This window comes from Wyeomyia smithii, chromosome 2 (assembly GCF_029784165.1).
Source record: "Wyeomyia smithii strain HCP4-BCI-WySm-NY-G18 chromosome 2, ASM2978416v1, whole genome shotgun sequence".
Classification (NCBI taxonomy): domain Eukaryota; kingdom Metazoa; phylum Arthropoda; class Insecta; order Diptera; family Culicidae; genus Wyeomyia; species Wyeomyia smithii.
Window position 1 is genome coordinate 218008757 of NC_073695.1, and position 17907 is coordinate 218026663.

At 33.6% G+C, this 17907-nt stretch overlaps 1 protein-coding gene across 2 annotated transcripts in view; it reads right to left on the reverse strand.

The window, feature by feature from the left end:
* Positions 1-15699: 15699 nt before the first annotated feature.
* Positions 15700-17907, reverse strand: part of LOC129721556 (arylalkylamine N-acetyltransferase 1-like) — a 164237-nt gene continuing 162029 nt past the window's right edge. The window contains exons 1-5 of one of the 2 annotated variants that reach the window (XM_055674260.1): positions 17659-17841; positions 17427-17604; positions 17167-17372; positions 16853-16983; positions 15700-16714 (exon numbers count right to left, since the gene is read on the reverse strand). In XM_055674260.1, the coding sequence (XP_055530235.1) occupies positions 16567-16714; positions 16853-16983; positions 17167-17372; positions 17427-17604; positions 17659-17802 (807 nt within the window). In that variant the 5' untranslated portion in view covers positions 17803-17841 and the 3' untranslated portion in view covers positions 15700-16566. Of the gene's footprint in view, positions 16715-16852; positions 16984-17166; positions 17373-17426; positions 17605-17658; positions 17842-17907 lie in introns of those variants that run through there. The other variant, XM_055674261.1, reaches the window with a different exon arrangement.

Consider the following 17907-nt stretch of genomic DNA (forward strand, 5'->3'; position numbering starts at 1 on the left):
TAATTTTGTAATTTTGTAATTTTGTAATTTTGTAATTTTGAAATTTTGTAATTGTGTAATGTTGTAATTTTGTAATTTTGTAATTTTGTAATTTTGTAATTTTGTAATTTTGTAATTTTGTAATTTTGTAATTTTGTAATTTTGTAATTTTGTAATTTTGTAATTTTGTAATTTTGTAATTTTGTAATTTTGTAATTTTGTAATTTTGTAATTTTGTAATTTTGTAATTTTGTAATTTTGTAATTTTGTAATTTTGTAATTTTGTAATTTTGTAATTTTGTAATTTTGTAATTTTGTAATTTTGTAATTTTGTAATTTTGTAATTTTGTAATTTTGTAATTTTGTAATTTTGTAATTTTGTAATTTTGTAATTTTGTAATTTTGTAATTTTGTAATTTTGTAATTTTGTAATTTTGTAATTTTGTAATTTTATAATTTTGTAATTTTGTAATTTTGTAATTTTGTAATTTTGTAATTTTGTAATTTTGTAGTTTTGTAATTTTGTAATTTTGTAGTTTTGTAATTTTGTTATTTTGTTATTTTGTAATTTTGTAATTTTGTAATTTTGTAATTTTGTCATTTTGTAATTTTGTAATTTTGTAATTTTGTAATTTTGTAATTATGTAATTTTGTAATTTTGTAATTTTGTAATTTTGTAATTTTGTAATTTTGTAATTTTGTAATTTTGTAATTTTGTAATTTTGTAATTTTGCAATTTTGTAATTTTGTAATTTTGTAATTTTGTAATTTTGTAATTTTGTAATTTTGTAATTTTGTAATTTTGTAATTTTGTAATTTTGTAATTTTGTAATTTTGTAATTTTGTAATTTTGTAATTTTGTAATTTTGTAATTTTGTAATTTTGTAATTTTGTAATTTTGTAATTTTGTAATTTTGTAATTTTGTAATTGTGTAATGTTGTAATTTTGTAATTTTGTAATTTTGTAATTTTGTAATTTTGTAATTTTGTAATTTTGTAATTTTGTAATTTTGTAATTTTGTAATTTTGTAATTTTGTAATTTTGTAATTTTGTAATTTTGTAACTTTGTAATTTTGTAATTTTGTAATTTTGTAATTTTGTAATTTTGTAATTTTGTAATTTTGTAATTTTGTAATTTTGTAATTTTGTAATTTTGTAATTTTGTAATTTTGTAATTTTGTAATTTTGTAGTTTTGTAATTTTGTAATTTTGTAGTTTTGTAATTTTGTTATTTTGTTATTTTGTAATTTTGTAATTTTGTAATTTTGTAATTTTGTAATTTTGTAATTTTGTAATTTTGTAATTTTGTAATTTTGTATTTTTGTAATTTTGTAATTTTGTAATTTTGTAATTTTGTAATTTTGTAATTTTGTAATTTTGTAATTTTGCAATTTTGTAATTTTGTAATTTTGTTATTTTGTTATTTTGTAATTTTGTAATTTTGTAATTTTGTAATTTTGTAATTTTGTAATTTTGTAATTTTGTAATTTTGTAATTTTGTAATTTTGTAATTTTGTAATTTTGTAATTTTGTAATTTTGTAATTGTGTAATGTTGTAATTTTGTAATTTTGTAATTTTGTAATTTTGTAATTTTGTAATTTTGTAATTTTGTAATTTTGTAATTTTGTAATTTTGTATTTTTGTAATGTTGTAATTTTGAATTTGGATTGAGCATTTTCGTAATTTTGTAGGGGAACTGCTCCATTATTCATCTCAGCCCGTATATTCATCTCATTCAACATGAAAAAATATGGTGTTTAATCCGTGCATTCTTCGTGAATATCGGCTTAATGAGATGAATTATGGAGCAGTTCCCCTAAATTTGTAGTCCTGTAATTTGGTAATTTTGCAATTTTGTAATTTTCTAATATTGTAATTTTGCATTTTTTGAGTTTCTTATATTTTGAAATGACCTTTTTCAGTTAAATCAAAGTATGTTTTCGAAATCAATGTTTTGTTTGTGTAGGTTTTTAATTTTCTCAATACTCTGAAATAAAAGTTCTAACAATTTCTAAACAACTTTTCTCTAACTCTTGTCAATATTAAGATTAAGATTAAGATTTATAAAGTTAACATTATAAAGTTTCGCACTTTACATAACTTTTTGCCTTTCTCGTAGAAAGACAAAACCGAAGAAATAAAAGTGCTCCAGAGGGCCGAATGGCATATATCACTCGACTCAGTTCGACGAGCTGAGTATTTTCTGTATGTGTGTGTGTGTATGTGCAGATTTTTATTCTCACTCACTTTTTTGTTTTGAAATTGTTGTTTCTCGAAGGATTCTACAATTTACAATGGCGGAAATATCAGCTTGTCATCTCACTCGAACAATCCCACCTATCCAGAAAAATCGTGTTTTTATTGACTACCGGATCTTGACACCTGTACATGCGACGAATGTTTTCAGAAAAACATTGTTACAAAATTTAAATCGTCAGATTACAACTGTCAGTAGGTATTTTTATCGGCCACAGCTGTCTCCAGCTGACTGGTCGGTGGCTGGGCTGGGGCATGAAATGAAAATTCTCTTCGCATTCCAACTGACGCCAGCAGGTACCGGCAAATGGAACTGTAAGCGCAGTTTCCACCCCGGGAGGAAAGGATAAAATACTTTTTACTAGGTAAAGTAATTCGGGATGCATTTAGTTTTCAGAATTTTTTTTTTAATTAAATAATAGCGAAAACATAATAAATAATACAAAGAGAAATTTGCTTCTCCAAATTACTGCAAGTGTTACACTACTATCAACCAAAAGATTAGGAAGAATCATCGAAATCATTTTTCGAACGAGCTTGAATTCAAAATAATGATTACGATTGACTGCACCAACCTCGTGATCCCTTTTCCCACGAAGGAACATTTTACCCGGCAGCTGTATATCACAAGAACTGTTTTTTTTTTCGCTCGTCCAAACATATCCAGCTGAACAGGTGCAGCGGCTTATTGTTCGGTATAATTTAATTTATGCATCGAACTGTTGGATTGGAAAATAGAATTTACTTTTCAGCCAGCCAGCAGGGCAGTGGGCTACGCTGGCTGGGGAAACCTGCCGAAGCATTGTTACGGTCTCTGACGAACCAGAAACCGGCTTATCAGTTCCAAGAGCTTAACCTGCAAAACGTAGGGGCGGCGAATCGACCCAGCTGTCCGGCTCCACACTGCCTTGAATATATATTTTTTGAACAAACCGTTCGCCGTTACGTCGCGCACGCTGCTTGCCTGATCCCGCTGCGATGGTTGAATTCAAATTCGTGCCCCACACCGGAACCGTGATCGAACAGAACAAACGCTGAATGGTAGGTTTTCTAGCCTGGATATCGATGTGATTCAATATTGGAAAATGTACGAACGGACTGAGCTTGGAATGTGTGGAATATGGAATGACTCGACCGAACGTGGGCATCCTGATGTTGTATCTCGGGTGCAGCAGCGGGAGTGCGCATATTTCATGATATGCCATTGTTTCAGTGCGAACATCGTAACTCAATTTTGAGCTCCATTGCGTTCGTGTTGCATCTATTTTTATGGGTGAGTTGGCTTCTACGCGTTTTAGTCATATACCTAGCGGCACCGTAAAATGTCGATGCCTGTGTAGGAAAATCAAAAGCAAACGTAAATCAATTAAACTAATCACTTTATTGTTTGAAGTTTCTCCGCTTTAACTGAGTTACAATTTGTTGAAACTTTATGTCCTAACTGTACGAAACGTGAAACTTTTAAATTCAATTTCCAATGGTTATGTGTTTATAATGAATTGGAAACATGCTAGATTATCTCGTGAAACTTAACCAGTTTTTTTTATTTTGGAAAATGAACATTGTTGTTTCCTAAACACAATCATCGTTTCGCTGTTCCAAATCAACAACAATGAATTATGTCGAATATCTCTACAGATCACAAATCAATCATAACTTGTGGTTTATCATACTGTCAGCACCTATTTACTGCAAGACGAGGCTTTTATTGACCTTTTACTACTATTTTCGGTAATGCGAGCAGAGCACTTTAAGCGAACGCACTCGAAAATGGTCTGTATATTTTTCGTGAAATTAATGTCAGTTGGCCGTTTTGAAACCAATTATTCTGGTTTTGGTAGATGCATATTGGTGCGAGCATTGCTTACAGTAGTTGGATGGTGAAGGAAATTTTACTCAGTTCTATGCTCTTGTTTTAGGATTCTCTTAGCTTTTGAAAAAATTTTGACACACATTCACAATTTTTTTTTAATTATGTTGATTTCTTTTTAGTCAGCGTGTCGATAGTCCATAGCAACCAAATTTTGATTGAGATTGTTTTGTCAATTTGTAAATAAACTAAGAACTCAGTTTTGTTTGATATGCCTGCTTGCGTTTTTCTATATTTTTGGGCTTTGAATGCATGGGACTTTGTCAATGTTTATATAAAGCAGTTTAATAATTTGACAAGCAAACAGAAACATCGAGTCGTTTTTATTGGCGTGAGGGAATAGAACGCCCGTGCATAATTCTCTGGTGTAAACGCGTCTTTAATCCGAAGTGAGTTCTGCTTTTTGATTTTATTTAAGCACTGGAGTTGGCTTCGTTTGGTCGTGAAATATCTTGGTTGATTTAATGACTACGCAATGCATATCTTACAAAGAACTACCTCTACTGAAGTGTGTTTGACAAGAAAAGTATTCATCCTTCGCTTTCGTAATGAATTATTTTGCCGTGAAAGACTGTTCGATTTTATCACTTACCATCCTGACCTAACTTTTTCTTTCCGTCACAGTTATGGAGATGCAGAGGTGAACTAGATCTCCGACAATAGCGGCTGTTATACCTTCTTCCTTACAATCTCTTTTGTTACAATTTTCTGGCTCAACCCGTACGGACGCAACCGGCGCCGTTATAGATCAATATGGAGCGGAAGCTACTGAATTGTTGTACATTGTAGTTGTTAAGGATTGTTTCATTTAGAATTTGGCCGCATACAATTTCCGATTTATCTATGAGGAAATAACGTACAAAATTGGTAAAAATCAGTTTTTGCAGGGTTTTTTATTAAACTTCAAAGAAAAAATACGAGAAATATTATCAAATTCTGCACAGTGGCAGCATCAACCGTATCGGCCATTTTTTCTACCACTTCGCCATATCAAAAGATGTTTTGATTGCCACACTTCTTTACTTTACTATTCCAATACATTTCGGGCGTAGTAGCAGCTAGCTAGATCAGGCCAGAATTTCACGGTGCCTTCGTATGACTGGACCCGGGATTTTTACAAAGTCCATTTGGACGTATGTTTCATCGTCCATCAAAATACAGCCATTGTACTCTGTCAGGACTTGCTCATATAGTTTTCTTGCTCGGGTTTTGGCAACCAGGTTCTGTTTCAGCGTCCTGTTGGGTTGTTTGCTGGCATGATACCACCTTAATCCCAATCTGCATTGAACCTTTTCGCCAAATCACGGAAAGAGACCCAGAATTATTCCAGACTGCCCGGTCATCGCTCGTAGTTTCTTGTCCAATCTTCCACTTCTACGTTTGGTTTGTTCAGTGCGATCCACCGTCAAAATGTCCCGTTAACATTTTAGTACGGTATTTACAGTCGTTTTCGGTAATTTGAGAGCATTGGCGATCATTCCTCCTGACCTGACTTTCCTCGTCTCTCGCCTTCCAGCTTAGATAACTTTTCAACGCGTGTACCAATCCTGACGAAATTTTCACCACTAAGTAAACAAACCTTCCGTATCGAAACGCCGTCATTTGTTTCTAGGTACGACCACTAGAGGTGCTGCAGTAAATGAAAGGAAACGGCCAAATACTAAGTATAGTGTCTCCAGTTAAATCAAAACTAAAATCGACTCAGGTTAACTCTTGTTCCTTCCAGTTGTTTGCTCAACTAAAAAGCTCTTCATTGGATGCTCACGATGTTTTGTCAAACTTGCTCTACTAGCCATACATTTTATCGTACCTCCAATAGCGTCACAAAGACCCTTACCATGCGATGTTGCGAAAAAATGCCATTCGGCTTCAATTCCATAATTTGATATAGTTTAACAAAGGCCTGCAATTTTTATTCTGCTTTTGTACTGTAACTAGCAATGTGCAAGATCGATCCGATTTTTGCAAAATCGATCTTTTCGGGTCGATTTATCGATTTTCTAGATCGATTTTTCTGCCCGCGATTTTTTACTGAATCGATCCTTTGGATGGTAAAATCGTTTTTTTTCCGGCCGGAAAAATAAATGTGTGCAAAAAGGATTGAGGACAAGTAGTGATTGCATTTATTGTTGCCAACGTAATCTGAACTGAAAAATGTGTCAATTTTTTTTACCGGGATGACCATAATTGAAAAATGGGCTAAAATTCAAAAGACATGAAACCGAGAAAAACGCATTTCAAATGTTTTTGTTGGTTCAAACAATTGTGTACGTCCATGACAATTTATTTCTCCCCCTTATATATGCTGGAACTTTGTCGTTGAGTTGAAGTATCATCCGCAGCCAAATTACCGTGCGAACCTAAAATCCGCACACTTAACGCTACATCAGATGACAAACCCGTATGAAATTTTCCTAATACGCATACGTTGTGAAATATATCGTAACAGTATGAAACCACAAGCAAGGATGAAAAGGACGACGAGACAAGTTTGCACCTCGATCTGAATAGCTAAGACATGCATTATTTGCACAAAATAAAATCCGTACCAAAAATAGCAAATATTTGCTTCGTCTAATACCTGCTTTAGAATGTAAATATTCTCAACAAAAGGCAACAGGTCCAATTTTGATCATAGGATCGTTACCATTGTTTTTGCGGCCAAAAAACAATTTTAGTCGCAGCTAATATTCTTCGTAAAAAAGCAAAATTTGATGCAACAAGCTTACGATCGCTTACCTGGCGTCTCTAATTATCATACCACAAGACCGTCTCGAAAGTTTGACGTATATTGTATACAATCGTTACTAACTGATTGGTATACATTTGGGTGACAATGGAAATTGACTTTTCGAGTTTTATTTAAAAGAAATGTTCAAAGTTTGATCCTCACGAACAGTTAGCAAAATTTCGATTTACATTACATACATTTCTAATAACCCGTTCACATGGTGTATCTTGATTTTAAACCTCATACTCCAAATTTCCCGTGAAAACTAGATGTTTGGGTTCTAATTTCAAGATACGCGATTTCACGTGTTATCTGCTATAGTGTGAACAAGGCATAAGATATTTGGCACAAAAAAAAACTATTACAAACTGTGATTTTCTTCATAAGTCGAAAAAGTGAAATTTTGACCAAATACTCCCGAATTCCGATAGAGTTGAAATTTTGCATTACATTGGTTATTGAATTTTCCATTTTGGATATAAGCCAACATTATTTCATATTTGCCACCTCTGCAAGTGCACTTTTTTACAGTTGGCTTCCGTAGGGACGTTGTTTACTATCGTTGTGGGTGTTTACTATCATGAAAAACTGCTGTCCCGATTTTGGTAAAAATGGAATATGCACCAATTTTTTGATTTAGGTAAAAATGGCATATGCGCCTATTTTTCAATTATGGGGAGGTGGTCGTTAACTCAAATATTGAAAAAGTTGAATTGAATGCTCGTGTATATGCCGTGCTGTTTTCTGTTCTGCATTATGTCGCGCTCGCCATTTTTGTTTATTTAAGTTTGTGCTTCGGATGTTCCGATTTCTTTATGAATTATACAGGTTTAGATTGCTCTTAGTGAATCCGAAACAATGGGATGGCCGACAACGAAAACTCTTAGTAGAAAAAAATACCGCCAGAAGGGTACACGCGGTAAAAGAAGATGGCTAGAAACTTAAAAAGCCGTATCACATATAGAAGACATACGTAACACTCAGGAAGAAATCTTCCAAAAAGTTGGTACAAAATGAACAACTCGAATGGTACCATCATCTGAATAAAATCACTGTTTGAGTAGTTTATGAAGGCAGTGTTCCTGCGCAGCCCTGCATTTGTCTCGTTCCCACTCGAAAAATGCTGCACTGATACTGTAAAGAATTTTTTGACAGTTCCTCATGGGATTTTCTTTGAGGCTCTATAAAGCCGAAAAGGGAAAATTCATATCGTTCATTATTTGTAGAGTAGTTTGACAGGACGAAATACTGGGTACTGTGGGGCAACGTGTACCAAAAAAAAAATCGCCAGTACTACGTATGTCTTATGTATGTGGCCGTATCGTTAGTAGATGGATCACCTGTTGTATACGAAAACTCGTTGAAAAAGATTGATAAACCAGAAAACGCAAACTTAACAAAATCTCCATAAATATAGCCAAGAAAGGGCCTTAAAAGCTCATACCGATCAAAAACCGATTTTTTGTTAAATTGATTTTTCTGGTCCGTTTTTTTGTAAATCGATTTTCCTGATTTTGATTAATCGATTTAGGCGAATCGATTTTTTCCCAAAGATCGCCCATTGCTAACTGTGACGCAGCACCATCAGACGAATATATTTTATTGACTTTTTTACATTGATTTGTTCACTCAAAAGTAATCATCTCAGAAATACACAAATCATGTCTTAAATCTTCGGAAATTATTATAAAACTAAAAAGTTTAAGTTGCATGTTTTCTTTGTAATATATCACAAGCGGATGAATGGTTGCTTGTTGTATATTCCGATGATGTGATTGTACTTTAACTACTAACATAAAACCGTGGTTTTCTGAAAAATTACAACATCTCCCAAATTATTTTCTGTATCTTTTCAAAAAGTTATATTGCTTTTTTTTGTTGCATCGTGTGGAACCAAGCATTCTAATTTTGAGTGCAATAATGAAGCGAACTCACAACAGTTTTCATATCACATCTAACAGTGGTGACCCACTGTTCAAATGTAAGTTGGTCGAGATCCTCTAATTGTTGTAACAAATTATTTTCTAATGATGAAGAGCTGGGGCAATCTTTGCAACGTCGTAAATAGTAATTTGTTGATTTATTTTCACAAAGTAGACTGTCAATAAACATTTTCAAATCATTAATCCTTTATAAACTATGTAACAGATCACAAGGAGCCTTTTCTGAATGGCTTGCTGTTTCCCATCTTAATGTACTGAAACATAGTCTTTTTGACCCGGCATCGTCGTTTTCAAAAAAATATCTTTATACCTCTACACTACAAGAATTTAAATATACTTAAAAGAGGCATGTATATCAAGGATCGATTAAAAAAATTATTTATGCCGCAAAAACAGTGCGTTGGATTGATATCATGCTTTCAGCGATAAATCATAACTTTGCAATGTGCACCCAAAAAAAAGCACTCGAAAAAGCTCTACGTGAAAAAGTTTTTTTCACTTCCACCAAATTTTGACAGATAGTAGTACATAGTCATGTAGTACATATTTTGAATGTGTAAAAAAATAAGATTTCAAAAAGGAACTTTTCAAAATATTTTAGATTATGTGACAATTTGTAAAATTCGACCAGGAAAATATTTTTTACGTTGTATATATTTTTTCATAACAACGATTAATTACCTACAACTTTGCTGAAGACACCATTTCAATCAAACAAGCCGTTACTCTGATATAGAAAATTTTATCTGTCAGTCACATGTTTAGGTAGGCCCTTTTGAAATAGCAGTCGTGAGTCAACATGAACAGCGGAGATATCATGAAATGACCTAATTTAAAGAAAAGAACAACTGCCTAAAGTTTCATCGAAATTGGAAATGGATCGATTTGCGAAGTAGCGTAAACTGAATTATTCTGAACTAGTTGAACGTTCCCGGCGATGCTCGGGATCAAAGGTTTAAAAGATAGATTTTTTTTTATATTTCATTACTGCATTAGCTCAACTCACTTCAAAAATATAATTCACATCTTATACTTCCATCATCACCTTAAGTACTTCAATATTCTGAGAACCCACAGAACGGAAACACCCACATTGGATGGTTTTTTTTTGCGATTTTGGGCTGATTTACAGAAACTGGAAGTCACCATTTTGAATTTTAAAATGACGTATGGAGTTCCACATTCGAAAGTATTGAAATTGTTGGCCAAATATCACTTTAGAAGTCATAAATTTGCATATTTCACGTAGTTTTGTGAATATCTCAAATTTTAATCAGATACTTGTTATTTTTCTTCAAATGCCTTTTCTGAACGTTAACAAACATTTTAATGAAAATAAATCACATGTCATCGCTATATGGAGTATGGATACGTATGGAGTTCCACTTTCGGAAGTATTGAAATTGTTGGCCAAATATCACTTAAGGTTATTTTCCTGAAACCGGAAGTCGCCATTTTTTAAGTCACAAAACTTTGTAAAAAATAAGAAAATAAAAGATTTTTAATGCTTAAGCAGCCTCTTAATCGATATTCAAACCAATGAATCGTAACCTTCCTTCAGCTAAATGTCCCATAAGTTCTAGTTTGGATTAACATAAAAAAAAGTAAAGTTAAGAGCTGAATGGCCTTCTGGTTAAAAGCTCTCTAATAAAAATCAAATTCAAATTCAAAAGTACAAAAGTAAATCGAATGTCGTAATATGTAACTATTCACAAAACTACGAAAACATCAGAAATGTAAAATGTTTATGCTCGAGACATGGATTATTTTGCAAAAAAAAATGTGGATGTTGAAAGAACAACGAACATTTTATTGAAAACAAAACACAAATCATTGAATTTTGATTCAGAGGCATGTGTACGTATAGAATGTATAAATTGAAAAAAAAAGTATTTTCAGGTGATTTTTTGTATTCTGTATGCTGTATGTGGTCCTCGTGGCTCTGTGGTTAGCGAAGTCGATTGGCTCCCACACGGTTGTGATATCGGGTTCGATCCCCGATCAGGTCGAGAATCTCTTCGAATTGGAATTTTTTTCGACTCAGCTCTGGGGCACGGTGTATCGTTGTACTTATCCTACAACCTGCAAAATGTGCTAAAAACAATATCGATAACGAATTTTCATAACTAATCTGGTTGATCGAAAATGTTAGTATAAGGCTAGCGTGCAATACTGTTGTGCTGTAACACAGAAAATCATCTTCAAACATACATTTTATTTTTTCTCACATTTCTTTCCTGAACGTTAACAAACATTTTAATGAAAAAAAATCACATGTCATCGCTTTGAAATTAGATTTAGAAGCAGGTTCAGCATGAAAAGTCAAAATGTTGCATGTATTACGTTGTTTTGTGAATAATATAATAATATCACAAGTTTAATAATCAGACACTGATTATTTTTCCTCAAATGTCTTTTCTGAACACAAACAAACATTTTAATGAAAAAAGAATCACATGTCATCGCTTTGAAATTAGATTTAGAGGCAAATTCTACATAAAAAGTCATAAATTTTCATGTTTCACGTAGTTATGTGAATAAAATCTCAAGTTTTAGTAATCAGATACAATTATTTTTCCTCACATGTCTTTCCTAAACGTTAACAAACATTTTAATGAAAAAAGAATCGCATGTCATCGCTTTAAATTTTAATTAAGAGGCAAATTCAGCATAAAAAGTCATAAATTTGCATGTTTCACGTAGTTTTGTGAATAATATTCCAAGTTTTAGTAATCAGATACCAATTATTTTTCCTTACATGTCTTTTCTGAACATAAACAAACATTTTAATGAAAAAAGAATCACATGTCATCGCTTTAAATTTTGATTAAGAGGCAAATTCAGCATAAAAAGTCATAAATTTGCATGTTTCACGTAGTTTTGTGAATAATATTCCAAGTTTTAGTAATCAGATACCAATTATTTTTCCTCACATGTCTTTCCTAAACGTTAACAAATATTTTAATGAAAAAAGAATCACATGTCATCGCTTTAAATTTTGATTAAGAGGCAAATTCAGCATAAAAAGTCATAAATTTGCATGTTTCACGTAGTTTTGTGAATAATATTTCAAGTTTTAGTAATCAGATACCAATTATTTTTCCTCACATGTCTTTCCTGAACGTTAACAAACATTTTAATGAAAAAAGAATCACATGTCATCGCTTTAAATTTTGATTAAGAGGCAAATTCAGCATAAAAAGTTATAAATTTGCATGTTTCACGTAGTTTTGTGAATAATATTCCAAGTTTTAGTAATCAGATACCAATTATTTTTCCTCACATGTCTTTCCTAAACATTAACAAACATTTTAATGAAAAAAGAATCACATGTCATCCCTTTAAATTTTGATTAGGAGGCAAATTCTGCATAAAAAGTCATAAATTTGCATGTTTCACGTAGTTTTGTGAATAATATTTCAAGTTTTAGTAATCAGATACCAATTATTTTTCCTCACATGTCTTTCCTGAACGTTAACAAACATTTTAATGAAAAAAGAATCACATGTCATCGCTTTAAATTTTGATTAAGAGGCATATTCAGCATAAAAAGTCATAAATTTGCATGTTTTACGTAGTTTTGTGAATAATATTTCAAGTTTAGCCAATTACCAATTATATTTCCTCACATGTCTTTCCTGAACGTCAACAAACATTTTAATGAAAAAAGAATCACATGTCATCGCTTTAAATTTTGATTTAGAGGCAAATTCAGCATAAAAAGTCATAAATTTGCATGTTTTACGTAGTTTTGTGAATAAAATCTCAAGTTTTAGTAATCAGATACTTTTGATTTTTCCCCAAATGTCTTTCCTGAACGTTAACAAATATTTTAATGAAAAAAAACCCACATATCACCGCTTATTTTTTTGATTTAGAACGATTTGAAATGATGGTGGTGACTGTACACCACTGAGACGCAGGCAATAACATCAATAAGATCAAGCGTTACGGAATTCCATTTTTATATAATAGATTGTCGCTGAATTATTCTGGTTCAGAGATCAAAAATATCTCTCGACTTTGAAGCATTACATTTGATTAAAAGATTACAAAGTTTTATTTTATTTTAAGAATAATAAATTGGTTTTTGGAGAATACTTTCTCATTGTTATATCTTGAATAAATTTGTAATGAATAAAATGTAGTTAAAATTTAAGAAAGTTTTCAAGTACAATAAAGAAGAGCGAAGCCTTGGTGCTACATTCCGATTCGGAACTCGACCTTCTGTTTATTATACACAGATTTCGCAGCCAACTGTTAAGTGTACACAGGCCCGTAGCTACCATATGGTAGCTGAGCCCCCCCACGCGTTCGCATTGCCTCTAGCGAATTTTTTCTAATTCATATAAATAAAGTTAATACTTGACCTATTCACATATTCTAGTTTAGCTTTTGTGTATTTAAGCTAAATGCATTACGTCATGCAAAACGTCAGTAGAATTTCTGTGCCCCACCAGGCAAAGCGGAGTAGCTACGGCTCTGAGTGTACAGGACAATTGTGGGGCTAGCGCTACGATCCTACTGACACTAACAGTCTCTCCCGATCCGAGCCACGAACCTACGACGACTGGCTTGTAAGGCCGGCATCGTACCTCGAGATCAGCTGGGAGGATCATGTACATCATGTACTTTTTGTGTGAAATTTGAACCACTGCAACCAACATTTTGATCTTTGTGTCTACTCATTTCAGTTTAAAAAAAAATTGAAGAGTTTGTGTATGAGACACGACCGTAAGCCTAACGCATAATTACGAAAGCCTAGCTTATAAATTCTTGCCATGGGTTGGGCAGTACACTCGATTGGAAATAATCAATCAATGTAAAACGAAAAAAAAATCAGAAATCAATTATATATAGTCACCGATATTTTTTCACTATATATAATCGAACTTTATAATCGAATCAAAGAAAAAAATTTTTTCAATGATTTTACATAAATGATTTGTTGTTTTCTAATTATTAAAAAGAATTTTATTTTTGACTTATTTCCCTAAAACTCAGAAAACACTTTTCTTACAAAAAAATACTTTATATCTTGTAGTTATTTCTGATGTAATTGCAGTGAAATATAAAGAAAAATTTTAATTAGTGTAAATTGATTTGTCTATTCGTTTGTTATTATTTTTTTTTCAATGTTGATTTTTGTTTATTTTTGAAAATTACTTTTATTTAGGGTAGCGAACGGCTTCGTCAATGGTTTTCTTCGGCAGGTTTTCCACAGCGATCTTATGCAGAAATCTGTCGAAGAAAACCACTGCCGAAGCCATCCACCACCCTAGATATTTTTATTTTTAAAATTAAAAAAAAACAACTGTGCACCACAAAATGTAACATTATTACAATTATGGGCACCGGTTATGATTGATTATTGATCAAAAAAATTCCTAGTATCTAAGGCGACATCCATAAATTACCCAATTTTTGGACCCCCAACCCCCATATGTAACGAAACGTAATACCAATACCTACCCCCCATAAAAATTGCGTAACGCTGTAGAAGAACTTGGTTAGTAAAAATGATCGTTTTTTGGAGAGTCTCCCCAGTGACCCTTTGTTACGTAACGCTTGTCTTACCTCCTGCCCTACCCTATGTAACAAATCGTGACGCCCAAGCATACCTCCTCCTCCCTATGAGCGTTACCTAATGAATGGACGCCGCCTAAACTGTTTGTTGAATTGGTATAGTGTCTTCGGCAAAGTTGTCGATAGTAATGTTGGCCTTTCATAAAAAAATATAAACTGTAAAAGAAATTGAAACAAAATAATGTTTTGTTAAAATTCGTAACTATTTTAGTTTTTATTTCTGTAAGTTTCAACAAGTATCAGTGTTTATTTAACAATTTTTATTTTTTGTTAAAAAAAAATAAGATCTTTAAAAAGCAAGGTTTTTGAGATATTCAATTTATAGCTATTATTTTCACATCTTTATTCAAGAAAGTTTTTCTGCAATATGGCAACGTGGACATCAATTAAATCCAAAATACCTTTTTTTTGTATTTAATACAAAAAAAATCAATTGAAAATTGTAATTTTTGACGTAGAATTACGTCTTACAGCAACATATACAGGGGTTCAATTTCAATACAGGGATCCAATTTCAAAAACTGAAAACGTCGAGAGCGTCACGAAAATTATCCACTTTCAAACATTTTATAATTAATCAGTTTCCAACCGATTTCCGTCATTTTTGCAGCCATTGGTTGGAAAATCATCTAAGCACCCGTCTAAATGCAGAAAGTTGTAATCTGATTGTTCGAATTATTGTACTATTGAAAATTGTCAAGCCTTGTCGAAATGCTAATATCGACCTCTGATTGGTCGTCAATGCTACTTACCCCAACAAGGTCGACCGAATATACTTAGTTGACTAGAAATGTGTGCTTTGTGTTTTATGTATAATTCATTCCATGACTGTACCGATACCACACGGACGTTGGATGCTAATCGTGGTGAAGAAAGAAAATCCGAGTTTTCAGTAGCTGCATAATCAAATGAAATGGCAGGCAATTCTACTAGAGAAAACGGGAAAACTAAAATTATCGGCGAATGGTTATCCGAAATGATGATAATTGAACAAACTTGACAGTGTTGTTACTGTTGTGAAATACAATGGCACCTTTTGGTGCTCTACAATTATGTGATCAAAGTAGTTAGGATTTTTCATCGTGTGTAACAAACGTAAAACTGCAAATTTCAGCATTTGCAAGGCAAGAAAAATTCAACATTGCCTCAAGAACGTTTTGGTGGTCCTGAAAAGGGCCGGTTGTAATCGATACTTGTTCTCGTACTGGATGGCAGCAGATAACAGAAATGCAACACTTACGCTATTGCGTTTTAAAACAAAACTGTTATAGTTTGATATCACAGCAGAATTCCGATCTTCATACTCATGTTCACCATCGGCAATGTCCACGAAAAATCATTTTATGTGCATCCTTATTACGAAACTGGGACAAACTGTGGGAACTTGAAACCAAGGCGGGGCTATTCAGAAGATATCTCTAAACCAGAATAAAATGAGATTCATTATGTCAGAGCGGATATCGCACGCGATCATGAAGCATTTATGAATTATTTAATACAATTTTTTTCCTTCTTCATTTTTCTTTCAACAGAGCACATCGATTAGTGCGCTTTTGACGTAGAATTACGTCTTACGGCAGCATATATTGGGGTACACATTGTAAAACCAAAAACATGGAGAGCGTCACGAAAATTGCTCACTTTCAAATGTTTTAAACTCAGTTAGTTTCCAACGGATTTCGTTCTTTTTTAAAGCAAAAATAATATTAAAAAAATATACCGCTTCACACCATTTCCCAGTCGATTAAAATGATTGCTTAATAGTGTTTTTGCTTTTCAGCTCCGATTGGTTAAAAACTGCGTTCAAAACAAGGCTCTACATTATCCAGTAGTACAATGCATTTAAACAAACGCTTGATTAATTTTTTAACCGATTGATGCCAGAATGAAAAAAATTCGTTAAAAGCTGTCTGAATTCAAAGCATTCGAAATAAACTTTCGTGACGCTCTAGATTTTTTCGATAATTTAATTTGCGCCCCATTTTCAGAATGTTGCCGTAAGACCTAATTCTGCGTCAATATTTTGAAAAGCCGTAAGGTTTGGTACAAAAAACACATGTACGTGATCCTAACTAACCCCTTGCACTGCGAGCTAAATCATGCTGGTGTGAGCTGAACAAGAAACTTAATTCAATTAATATAATTTATTCAATAATTACAAACGCAACCGCTGCCCTTCAGCGGTAATGTTCCTGTTTACTAAGCCTTTCGCAGCTGGATGGCATGAACGCGAATATGGGTGTGAGGCACTTCCGGTTGCACCACTGGCTTTTTAGTACTGTCCACTAGATGTTTGTACGGCACGGACCACATGCACTCCATCCCAGCACGTTGCGCTAATCGGGAGCTAGAAACGAAAAGTTTCCAGTGCAGAGGAAGTAAACGGAACAGAAAACTGATGCTATCTGCCGAGGGCTAACTACAATGTGCTAAAGTGCACTCATACACACACCCTCACACCCAAAAACACACCACTAATGCCTACCTGTACTCATTGGTGCAGTCCATGCGAGCCACATCGTATCCCATATCACGTGCCAAATGCAGCGAGCGGACTGTTAATTGATATCCAATACCTCTGCGCTGAGCCTCGCGTGCCGTTGCGAGAATAGCGATCTGTGGGTAAAGGATTGAAAGAAACGTTTAACAGTAATCGAGCTGCTGGATGGATAAGGCATGGGTAATGGCAGCGCCAGTGCCAAGTGTGATGGAGAATAGCGGAACCAAACCGATGCTCGCTACTGCGCATGAGCTTTTACAGTGAGCTTTAAAAGTTTTCGTACATCATTCGAAACGAACCTCAAAGATGCAAGACGTGTTGAACTTCTTATGGAGTCTTGGCTCTCTCGAAATGATCGACCAAATGTAGTAGAGCTTTCGGAGTGGATCACTCTGAACAAGATCAGCCCGCTCTCGAAGCTTGTCGCCCTCCCATTCGCAGTTCCGCTGATTCAGCGCAACACCCACTATTCGATTGTCCGGTTCAACGGCGATTAGGCTGAATCCTGCGAAAAAAAATCCTTAAAAAACAAAAAAAAAATATTTGTTTTGCGTTGTACCATCTTTCAAATGTTCATACATGTACGCTTCCAGGCAAGGATTAGCCACTGCTTTGGTGACTTTCAAACTTTTCAGCAAAGGTTCTTCGCTGAAGAAACTCTCCCGAATGAAGTGCAATATGTGCACTTCATCTTGCGCCTTGGCCAATCGGATGCTGAACGGGCGAGGTGCTTGATGCTGAAATTTACATTATGGAAAAAGTTTTGCCAAGTGGAACACTAATTAAACTACTTTCGATATGGAAAACAATGCTCTGCTTTGTGCCTTGAAGCAACTATCCATTCGTTTCACACCGACCAAATTGAGGGAGCACTTTTGCAGGAATCCACTCACCACCGGTAAATTGTAACGGAAAATTTTTGTTTTTCTAAACATGATGGACCATCAGAGGAGAACCAATGATTGCCATAAGGTTCGCTGTCAGCACTGGTAGCGTGACATGCTTGGATTAAGGATTGCGTAAATATTATGCGGGTCCAA